General features: G+C 55.5%; 5 protein-coding genes across 5 annotated transcripts; 3 read left to right on the top strand and 2 right to left on the bottom strand.

The window, feature by feature from the left end:
- Nucleotides 1-177: 177 nt before the first annotated feature.
- PHYSODRAFT_564488 (hypothetical protein) lies at nt 178-1,086 on the top strand (the record flags this gene model as incomplete). The annotated part of the gene is made up of 2 exons (XM_009536799.1): nt 178-939; nt 1,015-1,086. The coding sequence occupies 2 exons, from the start codon at nt 178-180 to the stop codon at nt 1,084-1,086; spliced, it is 834 nt and encodes a 277-aa protein (XP_009535094.1).
- A 1,795-nt stretch (nt 1,087-2,881) lies between these two features.
- Nucleotides 2,882-5,866, bottom strand: PHYSODRAFT_449998 (hypothetical protein; the record flags this gene model as incomplete). Its single annotated transcript, XM_009536800.1, has 5 exons — nt 2,882-2,953; nt 3,020-3,507; nt 3,562-4,093; nt 4,166-4,282; nt 4,388-5,866. Coding segments are annotated over 5 exons (2,688 nt in total), but the record flags the coding sequence as incomplete, so codon positions are not given.
- A 1,495-nt stretch (nt 5,867-7,361) lies between these two features.
- PHYSODRAFT_523017 (hypothetical protein) lies at nt 7,362-7,625 on the top strand (the record flags this gene model as incomplete). Its single annotated transcript, XM_009536801.1, has 1 exon — nt 7,362-7,625. The coding sequence occupies one exon, from the start codon at nt 7,362-7,364 to the stop codon at nt 7,623-7,625; it is 264 nt and encodes an 87-aa protein (XP_009535096.1).
- A 147-nt stretch (nt 7,626-7,772) lies between these two features.
- Nucleotides 7,773-8,888, bottom strand: PHYSODRAFT_318546 (hypothetical protein; the record flags this gene model as incomplete). The annotated part of the gene is made up of 3 exons (XM_009536802.1): nt 7,773-8,107; nt 8,187-8,738; nt 8,813-8,888. The coding sequence occupies 3 exons, from the start codon at nt 8,886-8,888 to the stop codon at nt 7,773-7,775; spliced, it is 963 nt and encodes a 320-aa protein (XP_009535097.1).
- A 900-nt stretch (nt 8,889-9,788) lies between these two features.
- PHYSODRAFT_522027 (hypothetical protein) lies at nt 9,789-12,396 on the top strand (the record flags this gene model as incomplete). Its single annotated transcript, XM_009536803.1, has 6 exons — nt 9,789-9,856; nt 9,929-10,352; nt 10,442-10,931; nt 11,010-11,083; nt 11,153-11,533; nt 11,611-12,396. 6 exons carry the CDS (start codon nt 9,789-9,791, stop codon nt 12,394-12,396), a joined length of 2,223 nt encoding a protein of 740 aa, XP_009535098.1.
- Nucleotides 12,397-12,937: the final 541 nt, after the last annotated feature.

The following is a 12,937-nucleotide window of genomic DNA, read 5'->3' on the forward strand; positions in this document are numbered from 1 at the left end:
GTTAGAGGAGGCGTTTGAAAGTGAGCAGCGGCGGCTAAATAGGGAGTGCGTCCCATTATTTTTAACGAGAAAGCTTGTGCCGTATTCGTGGTGAGGTCCGGTGTCTATTAATGGCCAGCTAACTGGGTGTTGTGAAGTGTCCTGCTGTGTGCTCCGATTCATTCGTCCCCAGTCAACATGAGTGTGTTCAAGCAGGAAGCCTGCACTCCCGTGGTGAAGCTGCAGTTGGAGCTGCCTGTAGCACTCGCTCACGAAATGCAGAGCAAAGGGCGATGCTCTTTCGACGCGCAAGGCCGGTTTGCCACCTTCGAGCAGGCGTTGGCAGGCGAGGCGAAGCAATCGGCTTCACCTCGCGAGCGCGATATTCGGCGCGTGAAGCCATCCTATCGATCACCCAGAGACTCCGACCGCTACCCTCCGTTTGCGATCGCGGCAGCAAAAGGAGCCGTGGCTGCCAGACTCGCGTTGGCGACTCAAGCCGCACAGCTGAACTCGTCCGCCACTCGCACACCGTACCGAGCTCCGAGCGACCACGACTTCCGAGAGCCTACGTCGCCGATCAAATGGGTTCCGCAGGCGAAAGGCCGAGATTTCCAGGCCAAGTTTGTGCTGCCCAGTAACCAGGACATCCGACGACGCACTGCTCGAGACCAAGACGGATTCTTCGGCGCTGCTCCAGGAGAAGACGTTCTGTCCCTGCCGCTCTCACCTCCATTCCGACAGCAGTTGCTGCAGCAGGAGCAGCTTCAACTGGCGATCAAGGCGCAAACCTCTCGCTCGCCGCCAAAATCGTCTCCGTCGAAGCCAGAATTCACCTCGCGGGTCACGCACACATCCCGCAAGAGCGCCAACAAGGCGCTGCGCCTGGAGATCATCCTAGACCAGGAAGGGCTTCTGCCTCAGCTTCAGGAGATCCGGCAGCACAGGTATCGCGACGAGGTAAGACCCACTGCGAGGCATCATCAGCTCGTACAGTTTCTGACGCTCTCCTATTGAACGTTTGTCACCATTTAGGCTACAACCGCCGCTCCATTCCTTGCAAGCTTTCGTCCGGCATCACCGCTGCAGCCGATGTCCCCGAGCTGAAGGGGGGTTGTCCCTGCCATTTTGTCGCTAGCTGCTCAGTCGTCCCAACCTGGGTCGATAAGAGACATATTCACATCACCAATACACGAACACTCAATCAGGTTTTGATCATCGATGAAAGCTTCAATTCGCATGTCCAGTCGTATGCTTACCTTAGTCGTCAGCGGAGAAGTCGAATTGGCGGCGGCTTGCAGCCTCGCGAACGGCTTCAAGCCCTGACAGATCGACCTTTGTGTACACGGGTGGCGGTGATGGCGGCCGCTCAGAGCTTCCACTTGACCTTCTTCTTTGAATTGAGGATCTCTGCGTTGAAGTGCTTTCGGAATCTACACCACAGAGGAAACACACAAGTCAGTCATGACACATGCCCCCCATTTGAGAGCAAATGGGTCGCTGAATACGCACGGGCGTCGGAGAGAAAGTCGAACTGATCGCGAATCGAAGGCTTTCGATTCAGTACTGGTCTGTCTGCGACCTCCGTCCGTTCAAACGCAGAGGCGGCAGTGTCAACCGGCGGGGGTTGTGGATTTGGGGGTGGTGGAGTCTCAGTTACCGCCGGAGGGGTAGCCGTAGGTGGAGGCTGAACGCGCTTGAACAGCTTGGACAGTTTCCTTGATGGTGGAGGCTCCGGCACACTAACGCTAGCTCCAACAACGCTGCTCTTGCGCTCTTCGTTGTCACTTGCTTTGGAGCTGGAGCTCTTGGACAACTTCCTTGGCGCCGGTGGTCCTGGTTCTGGTACCTCCTCACCAACACTGCTCTTGCTCTCTTCGCCTTCATTGACCTTCGAACTCGAGCGCTTGGACTTCCGTCTTAGAAAACTCAACCGCGGCGAAAGCTGGCGGAGCAGTGTTTGCTCGCTAGCTCTAGCTCCAGCCTCAGCCTCAGCCTCAGCCTCACTGCCTTTGTCGCTATCGTTGTCGCCGTGTGTAGATGGTGGAGGCTTGGATTTTCGTCGCAAGAAGCTCAGTCGAGGTGAGAACGGACGCGCCGGCGCATCTACCTCGAGTGCGGGTGGAACGATAGAAATCTTGGGCTCCTCAGCAGCCGGTACTGGCGGCTCCAGCTTCTCTTCAAGGAGTTCCTCACCGCGTGATCCTTCGGGACTTGGCACTTCTCCCTCCGCCGATAGCTGCGTTGGTGCAAGCATGCCTGGATCAAGGTCCGGCGGCGGATAGGAGGACTCAGCTGGTACAAATGGGGACGTTAGCGCCGCCGCCGGCATTTCTTCGTCGTCGAATGCTGACGAAGGCTCTACAGTAGGCGCTGATGCCGGTACTCGCTTGAACAACTTTGATAATCGTAGCGGGGCGGGGCGGACAGAGTCCCCCCCTCTTGCGACTTGGCTTCCAGTGACATTCACTTCTTCACCGCCACTGTCGCTGAGCTTCAGTTCTGAAAGCGGGAGTGGCCCCGGAAACACGCTCCCCCGTCGTGGTGGCTGGAGCGTTGGGGCTTCAATATCGACAGACTCGACGATGTCAACCGGTATTTCTTCCTTTACTTCCTCAACCTCCTCCGCTGGTTGCTCTGGTGGAGGAGGCCACGCACCCCGAACCGGCCGGAAGTAGCCAACGATCATCTCATCACTGCTTTCACTCACTCGTTGCATCGCGTCGCCATCGCGTGTAGGACCCATGTCCACTTCAGCGTCTTGCACTTCGGTCGGGAACAGCTCCTTTGTAGCTTCCTCTTGAGCCATTTGCTCAAGGTTCTCACCAGAGGCGGCAGACATCACCACTTCTTCAGTGGCAACGAAAGGAACGCGAATTTTTTCTCTTTTGCGCAGAGCCACGTTCAACCGATGCAGCAACTCCAAACGCTCCTCGTAGTGATGCAGTGACTGCAGAGCAGAAGGAGGGGGTTCCTGCAGACTGGCAGCTTCTTTCTTAATGTGGGGCTCTTCTTTCGCTGACGCCTTCTGCTCGTTCACTTCGGCGTGGCCAAAGTACCGCTCAACGAGGAACGTGTTGCGCGCACGAGCTTCCTCCGCCTGGCGACTTTCGCGTGGGATCAAAAACCACAGAAGCTGGGCCACCAGCCAAATACCCAGCACTCCAACCAGCCACCAACCCACTCGGCGCTCGATGGAGACGTCGTCAAAGTTGTCCGCTGTGAACGCAACAATCGCAAGCGCTATGGGTACTGAGACTTTGAGCATGAGCAGCACATAGGGGGCCCATAAGCCAAGGCCGATGTCATCGTCATTGTCTTGATCAGATTGAACTCCTTCAGGCTCCGGTCGCTGTCGAATGCAACACAGTTCCAGGGCGTTTTGCCGGAGTTTCACACCACAATCGGCCAACGCGAGCAACGGCAGCAACGGGCACGCACTGGAAAACATGACAACCAGCCCAAGTTGCATCACAATCTGCGCGTAGTCCTTGTCAGGTCCCGGGTATGTCGACAGCGTCGTTTCCTCTTCGCGATTCGTTCTGCCGTAGCTCTGCTCACCGCGCTGAATCTCATTGAAACGCTTGGCGGCAGACAGAATCAAGACGATGCGTGTGCACAGTTGTGCTGCAAACAGCGCGAGTATGAGTGTCTCCATCTGGATAAAGATACCAACGTGCCCTTCAATTTGGGCGTTGTACGACACATACAGAGGACGGAGCGGGACTACAAACTGCGCCAGAATTTCCAATCCACCAACGCTACTCAGCAGCAAGAGCGTTAATCCAGTAAAAGTGTTGAAGAGCTGCAACATGAACAGCTTGGCGACAACACAACTTCGGTACGCGGGATGGTCGCTAGAATAGCGAGGGTACTCCCACCTAGTTAAGGCATGCGCCACGCTAGGGATGCAGGCACTATTCCACTGAACCAGGAACGCTTGGCATACACAGCTAGCAAGGATTGCCAGTTTCTCTCCGTAAACATCAACGAGCACCCCTTGACTGAGCAGCATCGAGAGTACGATCAATAGATTGGCAATTCCCAGTACCAGGACGCATATCCATGACTCTAGTTGTCGCTGAAGAGAAGCAATCTCAGAGCATAGCGATGGCTTCTGCACGACGGTATGGTCGGCGTCGAAACGGAAATTGTCCGCATTGCGGACAGTATCGCTCGTAGCAACCCCCCACTGAAGCTGATACCACACACTCCTACGCTCCCACAGCTTGGCGAATCCAAAGCTCCAAGCAATCACCAATGCTCCCAACACCAGCTCTGACAACGAAAGTGTTGCTCCAATCTTGTCGACTCCTTCAGATACCATCGCATTGTCAGTGTGACTTTGGTGCGGAGACGTGAAAAATATCCACAACGCGGAGACCGACGAGTGTCCTGCTGGAAACACTATCACAATGACAGCAGCAAACGCAGGAATAACAATTATTTTCCCGTAGAACGCAATCCACGCGAAGTAGAAGCCGATCTTCTCTCCGAAATAATCCCGTACAGCATGCAGCGGCTGGCGGAATGGAGCAGCACGACCCAACAAGTTCAGTATAGGACGCTCGTCCGGCCAAAACTCCCCTGGGAGGTGAACCGGCCGCCAGAATGTTACCCACGCCGAAGCGAGCGCCCCACGAGAGTTGAAATCAAACCGACTGGAGCTGTGAAGACAATGCAACGACGACACTAGGCCACTGGAAATCGCGGCGTTCGTGTTGAATTCAGCCTCGATAACATATCGCGTGATACGGATGCAGTCGACTGTCCGCAGCACGACCGAGCGTCGGTACGTGTCTGGTATCTCGAGTCGATTCGGGTACTTCTTGTAGATAAACTGACGCTGGATGCTCGGCGAGTAGCTGGCGAACGCTGGAGCGGGATTGCAACAACGAATTGTCCCTTTAGAGACGCGCGATAGTCGTGAAAGTGCCTGGATACGAGCGGAAACGCGCGCCAAAGACTCACCAGAAAACCAAACAGCTTCTTTCGGATGCATGGCGTTGTCAGCTAACAGCAGCTTCAACTTGTGCTTCACCGTATTCGCGTCGAGCACCTTCTGGTCCGCGTTCACTTCCTTCTTGTCGCGCCAGAAGCTCCTTCCTGGGTCAATGGCGTCTGCGAATTGCAGGCGGTACGTCTCCATATCACACAGTGTTGCCAGCAGAAGATTGTCAGAAGCGAAAATGTGAACGAGCACCATTTTCCCGTCGCTCGACATGCTCATGCTCAAGTCGAACTTGCAGATCGCTGTTAGCCGGCGCAGCATCAGGGTGCGCACAATCGCGCCGAAGTCACTGGCAGCAACTAACACGCGCGGGGTGCGTATATCTGCCAGCGTTCGACCTGTCCGAATAGCCCATTCCCTCTCAAAAGCCTCGCGTTCAGCTGCCAAACGATCTGGGTCCCTCACTCGAACCGAGGACAGGTACATGCTCAGCGCTTTATCGTAGTCAACTGGAGGCAACGATTGCTGCAGGCTGAGCTCTATAGCTCCAGTAGATATCTCGTCCCGTGATGACGAAATGCAGCACAGATAATTCAACGCATTCGTCACAGCTTGGCGAAGTGCTGGTAGAATAAGCTGCACCAGCAGAACCAGCTTGATTCCTATCGACCATGCCAGGTACCTATCGGTAAAGTTGAAAGACGCCGCCAAGAGAGCCACAAATTCATGTTGGCAGGATGAATCAAACTCTGCCGGACTGTTGCTGGAGGATATTCCCACGCACACATGGGAGATCCACCGCTTGATAGACGAGCAGGTTTGACCCGACATCTTCACGTACACGTCTCGAAGTTCTTGTACCCGTGTCTGGTCAATCTCAGCGGCGACATCAGGCCCGATGAGCCTGGCAGCAATGTTGATGAACTCTGCCAGCATGAACACTTCAGACGCGACGGCCAGCACTAACAGCACACCTGCTAGCTGCTTCTTCCACCCACAACCAACAAAGAGAGCTGCGATATTTGCAGATAATCCAGACAGGAGACCCACGATCACAATCCACGTGAAAATTGCGTGAAAATCGACAATCGAGCAGAAGCTCAGCAGATTCGAGCTCGCGATTGCATTCGAATAGCCGAACACTGCAGTGGCCAACACCAGTAGACGAGTGAACAACGCTGTCGATAGCGTTGTTGATGAAGAAGCTTGCGAGTAACTTGAAGAAGGCTTCATAAGAGAAGGCTGTCTCCGCTGTTTTGTTGTCCTCCTAGTGGTGGATGGCCCACTCACAGCCAGAAACAATCCCGTGAAGAGTACTTGAAGCACTAGCAGCACAATTTCACCGATGATAATGGGCTCAGCAATCTCGTTGACTCGGATGCACGTCCCCAGCGCAGCAGCGGCACAAGACTTGGCATTATCATTCCACAACGGGGAGAAGAACTCACGCCGATCAATGACCACCGACTCGTAGCTGAGCTTCGTCCCTGCCGAATCGATGCAGTGCTCTCTCAACCACCAGATGAAGACAGCAGGCGCATCAAACACGAACCTTTGCACGAGGGAGGGCGTGGTGCCTCCGTTGAGGATCAAGGCGATCGTGTTCGGCGTGAGCGCATCCTCTCTGCTTGCAAGAGCTTCGTTCAACTTGCTCTGACTCCTTCGGATGATGGTCAGCTCATCCAATCCCAACACCAAGCCAATGATCATAGCAAGACTAACCAACAGCAGCAGCCGAGCGCCGTTGACGCTGCATTTCCAGGCCGCCATCCATCCAGCGACATTCACCGCCAGTAGAACCCCCACGCCTGTCACGGCTGCTCTCACGAGTGACGGGGGAACGTGATCACGCCCGTCGTCGTGCATGTACCACGCGTAGAGCACCACCACCGCCACTAGCAGCAATACTGCTGACACCACATGAAGCCGACGTAGAGCCCGCGCCACATGCGACGCCATGGGCGCCTTCTGCTTGCCCTCCGCAGCCTCCCGCTCCGCCTCCACTGCTGCTGCCTGCGCCGCGTTCCTGGCCGCCACCTTGTGCAGGTACTCTTCCTCGCGCTGCTCGATGGCCGCCGTCATCTCCGTGATCTCTTGGAGCTAGAAGCACAACACAGTCATTAGTAAGCTTTTGGCACACGTCGCAGATACAAATGTAGCCATCCACCGACCTTGTCCTGCGTGACGCCGCTGCTGCCGCCGAGCGGGAGCGCCATCACGTAGTAGTAGCGCCACGGCTTCCGCCCGGCCGAGGCTCCATCCTTGTCCTTGTCCTTGGTCGCCATCTCACTCACCCACTCGCTCACTCACTGCCAGCCGCTCGATCCGACCGCCGCAGCCCTTCAGGATCCGCGGGATCCATGTCGTGATGTAGAGCTACACCACTTAAAGCAGTACAGAGATGGGTACACGATTTCCAAGCATGACGACGATGCTGGAGGTCAAGGTGTTGTACTTCGCGTCGGCGCGAGAGGAGATCGGCCTGCGCGAGGAGAAGCTGCAGCTCCCCGTGGACGGCGACAAGAACTCGGCCACGCTGGCCTCGCTGCGCCGCGTTCTGGTGGACAAGTACCCGCATGCGGCGGCCACCATCGAGAGCATCACGCTGGCGCGCAACCTCGAGTACTCGGAGGACGACTCGCCCCTCGACGACGGAGACGAAGTGGCGCTGATCCCGCCCATCAGCGGAGGATGAGGAGGACGAAGCAATACAGGCAGGCGGCCCTTGAAGTGAGAATATATAAACTTGAGCCAGCGACTTGAGCCTTGCTTGATACAGCTCCTGCTCTACAACTACAGACAGCACTAACGCTTCTCTCTGTCTTCTTTACACGCGACCGACTCAGAAGCGGTTGACGCCCACTGTGCGCTGGAAAATGTTCTCCAGGTCCCGCCCCATGCCGACGCTGGGCGGTGCCACCAGCAGCTTGGCCGGCGCCTTGGGGGAGCGCAGCCGCGCGAGCCACCGCAGCCCCTTGTACACGCACCCGAGCGCCGCCATGCTCACCATGAACTGGAAGATGCGCACGCGGCGCAACCGGCTCTTCTCCTCCTCCTCGGTCACAGGCGGCTCGCCGTGCCGCGGGTGGCCGGGCGGGAACACGGGCCGAGGCGCCAGCATGGCCGCGATGCCGGCGCACATGGCCCCTATCCTCTCCAAGAAGTGCACGAAGCTCCCTAAACATCACAAACATCAACGAGTTAGCAACAAGCACGCTCTGCAACTCATACTGGAAGTTGCCGCAAAGTACCGTACCGATGCAGAAGTTGAGCGCCTCCGCGTTCATGCCGAGCAGCTCCGTGATCTGCCCGATGGAGCTCACGATCTGGTTGAAGCTCGCGAGCCAGCCCAGGCCGCCGCCGTTCGGGTCCATCATGCCGCCCATGGCGCCGCCCATCATGCCCCCGTAGCCCATTCTCGACATGCCCCCGTAGCTGCCATAGCCGCCTCCATAGCCGCCCATGCCGCCGTACGAGCCGATGCCCCCGTAGCCTCCTCCGTACCCTCCAATGCCGCCGTACCCCGACCCGTACGTCGAGCCCAGCCCCGTGCCGTAGCCAGTAGTGCCGTAACCTCCAGCAGCGCCGTACCCCGTGGCCCCATAGCCCGTAGCAGCAGCAGCAGCAGCACCTGTTCCGTATTGAGAGGTGGTGGACGCCGCGTTCATGGCTGTGGAGGCGCTGGAGAGCGAAGAGATTCCCGCTGCAAGAGACGAAGACGCGGCGGTGGCGCCTGCGGCCACGCGGGAGGCCGTCGCAGCTCCCGAAGACTGCGGCGCGACACCAGCAGACGCCAACAAGTCGCCGCCTGAAGCAGAATAATAGGGGATAAGAGAGCGTGAGAGTGATGGTCAGGTAGGGCGTACTACGTGTAGAGCGCACCTGCTTGGGCGGCGGTGCTCTGGCGCTTCTCCCAGGGCTTGGCGGGCGCCGACGAGGAGCTCAGTGCGCTGGCCATTCTGTTGCCGTTTGACCGGGGTTCTTGTTCAAGGCTGCGTCGACACAGTACCGTGAGCGATGAGTAGGTTCGTTTAATAAAGTTCTAGAGTGAAGAAAATATTGACTTGGTATTTGTATTCGATGCATGGAGAAGTGCGAGTGGAATATCAAGGATACTAGATGACAGATATTGAGACAATACGATACTTTGCAGCGACCTTCGGGTGACATCCGCGGTATTCTGAAGTTGAAGTGGCGACTGACGTGTCAACGTTGACACGTGAGGACCGGCGGTCACAAACGAACTGGGCGTCCCCGATCTGCCGTGATGCGACCTGCTGCATGACACCGACCGTATCCTCTACGTCGGGACGCGGAGATGCTGAGCGAACAGCTCTGTGCGTGGCATTTTCCGTCGCACAGTGGTTGAGTATGCTGGCGACGTGACGCTGCTGAATGAAGACTGCTCATGATCCGGTACTGTCTAAACGTTAAGCTCTCGGAGCGATCGCTGCTCTGTGTGGACTGACCCCTTGTCCTGCTACTTTTACAGCTCAGCGTCGGAGTCAATGGGGTTGGCTACGCGACCACCGGGAGCTCACAAACGTCCAATTGAAGCAACCCCGACTCAATTAGGCAAGGCACGCTCTAGATGGCACTGTGCGTTTTACCAGTTTGGCAATTGACACCGGCGCCATCAACCGCGTCGTGGTCCTCCATCCGCCACGAAAATGTTCAAACGCTCCATCATCATCATCAAGCTAATTTGGGTCGGAACCGTCCGTTGGAACGGTGGCGTGTGCCTCTGCTCGGCGATTTTCCAATTCCGTGCCTGCAGTCCGAGATGCCCACGAGCTCCGCGCGTTGACCAAGCCAAAACCTCATTCTTACAGCCAGTCAGTCTTCTATTCGACCCACGATGAGCGACAGTGAGGAGGACTCGGGCAGCGTCGGCAGACAAAAGTCCATCTTCAGTGGCATGGGCAGGTGAGCGCGAGCTGCAGTGATTGTTGATGTGGGTGCCATGGACTGAGCTATGTAGTTGTCGACTTGATACAGGGTGAAGCAGATCAACCACCTCCGAGAGAAGTGGAGCCCCAAGCCCAAGTCGCCGCTACCAGACCGAGCGTTCGTCGAATCGCCGCCTTCATCTCCGTGGAGTCGACGGCCCAGCCCAGACAAGTACGCGCAGGGGCCGTATGCAGGCGATAGTGGGCGTCGCACTCCCCACAGAGGGCAATCGGTGAACGGGTCACCCAGGCGGCAACCCGTAGTGACTGTGGTGGACATGGAGAGATACCTCGCAATCAACACGTGGCTGGAACACAACGGCATCAACGTTGCGCAGATCAACACTTCACCCGATAAACGCGACAATTCGAAGGAGTATGGCCTGTTTGACGACATGTACAGCTCGCTGGACGTTCTTGAGAACTCCCTCATGAGCGAGCTTGCCTATCTCAACTACAGTAGGGGCGAGGACGTTGCGGCTGCAAAAAATATTGAGGTATGAAGTTGGGAATTCGTACACACCCACACTGACTGACCAAACTAACCTCGACTTCAATGTAGCAGAAGCCTAGCGATACACTGTCGCTCTCATCGCCTGCCCTGTTCGATTACCTGGTCGTCATCGCTCCGGATATGGTGGATGTTACGATCCGCAACTTCTGGAGCCTACGTGAAAATGTGTTCGAGGCGACCGTCGCATTTGCCCACCCGCCAGAGAGCCAATTCCGCGCCGAGAGTCTCGAGCACTTTTGCTTTCCCACCGGAATCAAAGCTGTCAATGCCAATGCCGGTACCAACGTGGAAAAACTTTCCGAAGCTCATAGTACCAGCTCTTCGTTATCCTCTCAAGAGGGGGAGTTTTTTGTGTTAATGATTTCTGGTGGAGGCGTCCAAGGCCAGAGTGTTCAATATGCGATGTGCATGAAGGGAACAGTGCAAGTTCGAGATGGTAGCGGCGATGGGAAATTTCTGCTACTGCCGATTTGTTACTGCATGATTGCTCAAATCCCCTTCATTCCATTCTTTCGAGCTGTACTACAGGGACTTTTGGGTAAGCGTAAACTATATTTTTGGTACAACTTGATCAAACTGTTTATCTGATGTAGTATGTACTTTTGCCATAAAACAGATAACCTGCGGAATGAACTCGAAGCACATGGATGCAGCGGGTCTCAGTCTTTAACCAGCATCGTAACAGATAAGGTGGGAACATTTTAGGTTTTCAGCGTTTGCAACGTAAAAGCTGAGATTTATGTATTAATTATTTTTCAGCATGCAGGCTACATCGACGATACTCTGCAAAACCTAAAGTCGATCCCTCTTCCCGACAAAGGCCTTTCAGTGTCTGTCAACGTGTTCCCATCGCCAAGTCCCGAATTGATATTGACCCGACCACACAAAGAAAATGATGCGGATGAGAAGGTTGCACTGTTGTTACAGTGGGCACTGCCGTCGCTGCTGTCTCGGGTCTCAGTTGATCGCCTACTACAGATTTTGAGCCTCTTGCTCGTCGAGATGAAGTTTATCGTCGTCTCGGATGAAATCCCTCTGCTATCCGCTGCAACGCTAGGGTTGGCGTCGCTGTTGCATCCACTCGGGTGGGCCGGACCGCTAATCAGCGTGCTACCTCCCTCAATGCACGAGTATATGGAGGTGCGTCTGCTACATTTTCCCCTCAGCTTTGGTTCATTTATAATAACCTCGACTGACCTCGACTGTGTATTTCTAAGGCCCCTGTCCCCCTAATCTGCGGCGTTGACGAACTTCCTCGTGACTTTGAGTGCTCGAAAGGCACTTGCATCCTCTATCTAACTGAGAGTCGAGTGCAGCTGCACATCGAAGATGCACGTTCATTTGAGGCACTACAGATGCCTGAAGTCGAAAATCTCTCGTGTGATCTCACGAGATTTACCAAAGAAATGCTGGGTCGCGTGACAGGTTCGTTCCGAGACAACGTCACGCCTTTATCGACGCACCTGGTGATTCACCGCGTTCGCCGGCATATCGAACACTTGATTAGTGTATGTGCGAATGGAAACTCTGAACTATACGCGAATGAAAGGCGGTTTGTAAATGTGTTCATGAAGACGCAAATGTACCAGAAGTACATGGACGACCAGCCTGTGGCTGCCCCAACTGACCAAAGCAACCACCAAGTCCTGAGTGATCAGCCTGCAGTAGTCGAAGCGCCAATGACCCTGTCTTCGGTCAACACCCAGCATGATGGATTAAAGTCAGCAGCTAGTGTGTTGTTCCAAATCGCATTGGCCGGAGTTAGCACATTACCGCGGAGCAGCTCACGAACAAGTATCGCATCTAAGGCTGCTACAGACTCGGAGACCGACGCACAAAATCCCGAAGTCTTGGAGTTACCGGTTTTTGACGAACCGGATCCTGGATCAGTGAAGCTTTCGTCTGCAGCTTCGTCGCCTACAGGTAAACTATTCTTTTCTTTCTTTACCACGACAAATTGCCTGGCGTATCTGCCTGTAAATGCTGATCTGTTGTTTAGCTAGAATATTCTCCAGCTTGAAGAGCTCGCCAAATGAGAAGGTGGTGGAATCACCAATTCGAGGTCAAGAGTTGCTGTCCCCAACGCCGAGTGAACAATCCCTCCAAGCAGATCGACCCAACCGAACATTTGTCTGGCCTCTCAGTCAGTCGGAGCTAGACATTTTCTGGGTTGGCGATGAAGCGAACGCTATGAGCCCCGCTGTGATCAGTCCCGGAAGCGCCCCGAGATTTGCGCTGCATTCACCGATGAGTGACGTGGTTGAATCCCCACGTCGTAGCCCAAACAATGAAAGCGTCGGCAGCTACATCGACGGCCCGAAAAGTGCGAGTCGAAGTGAGCACGGGGGTGTTGTGAATGCTCAAAGAGCTGACACGGAGACTACGATCTCGATCTTTGACACTGCGATGAGTGAAGCGCTGGGGAGTGCAGACACCGTAGACGACGCGTGGTTGTTTGATACGTCCGACAATCACATCCTGAGCTCACACCACGATGCCGACAGCGATGACGATCGGGGAACTAAACGCGACAGCTCAGCAGGG

Source organism: Phytophthora sojae (genome assembly GCF_000149755.1).
Source record: "Phytophthora sojae unplaced genomic scaffold PHYSOscaffold_9, whole genome shotgun sequence".
NCBI classification, from domain to species: Eukaryota; Oomycota; class Peronosporomycetes; order Peronosporales; family Peronosporaceae; genus Phytophthora; species Phytophthora sojae.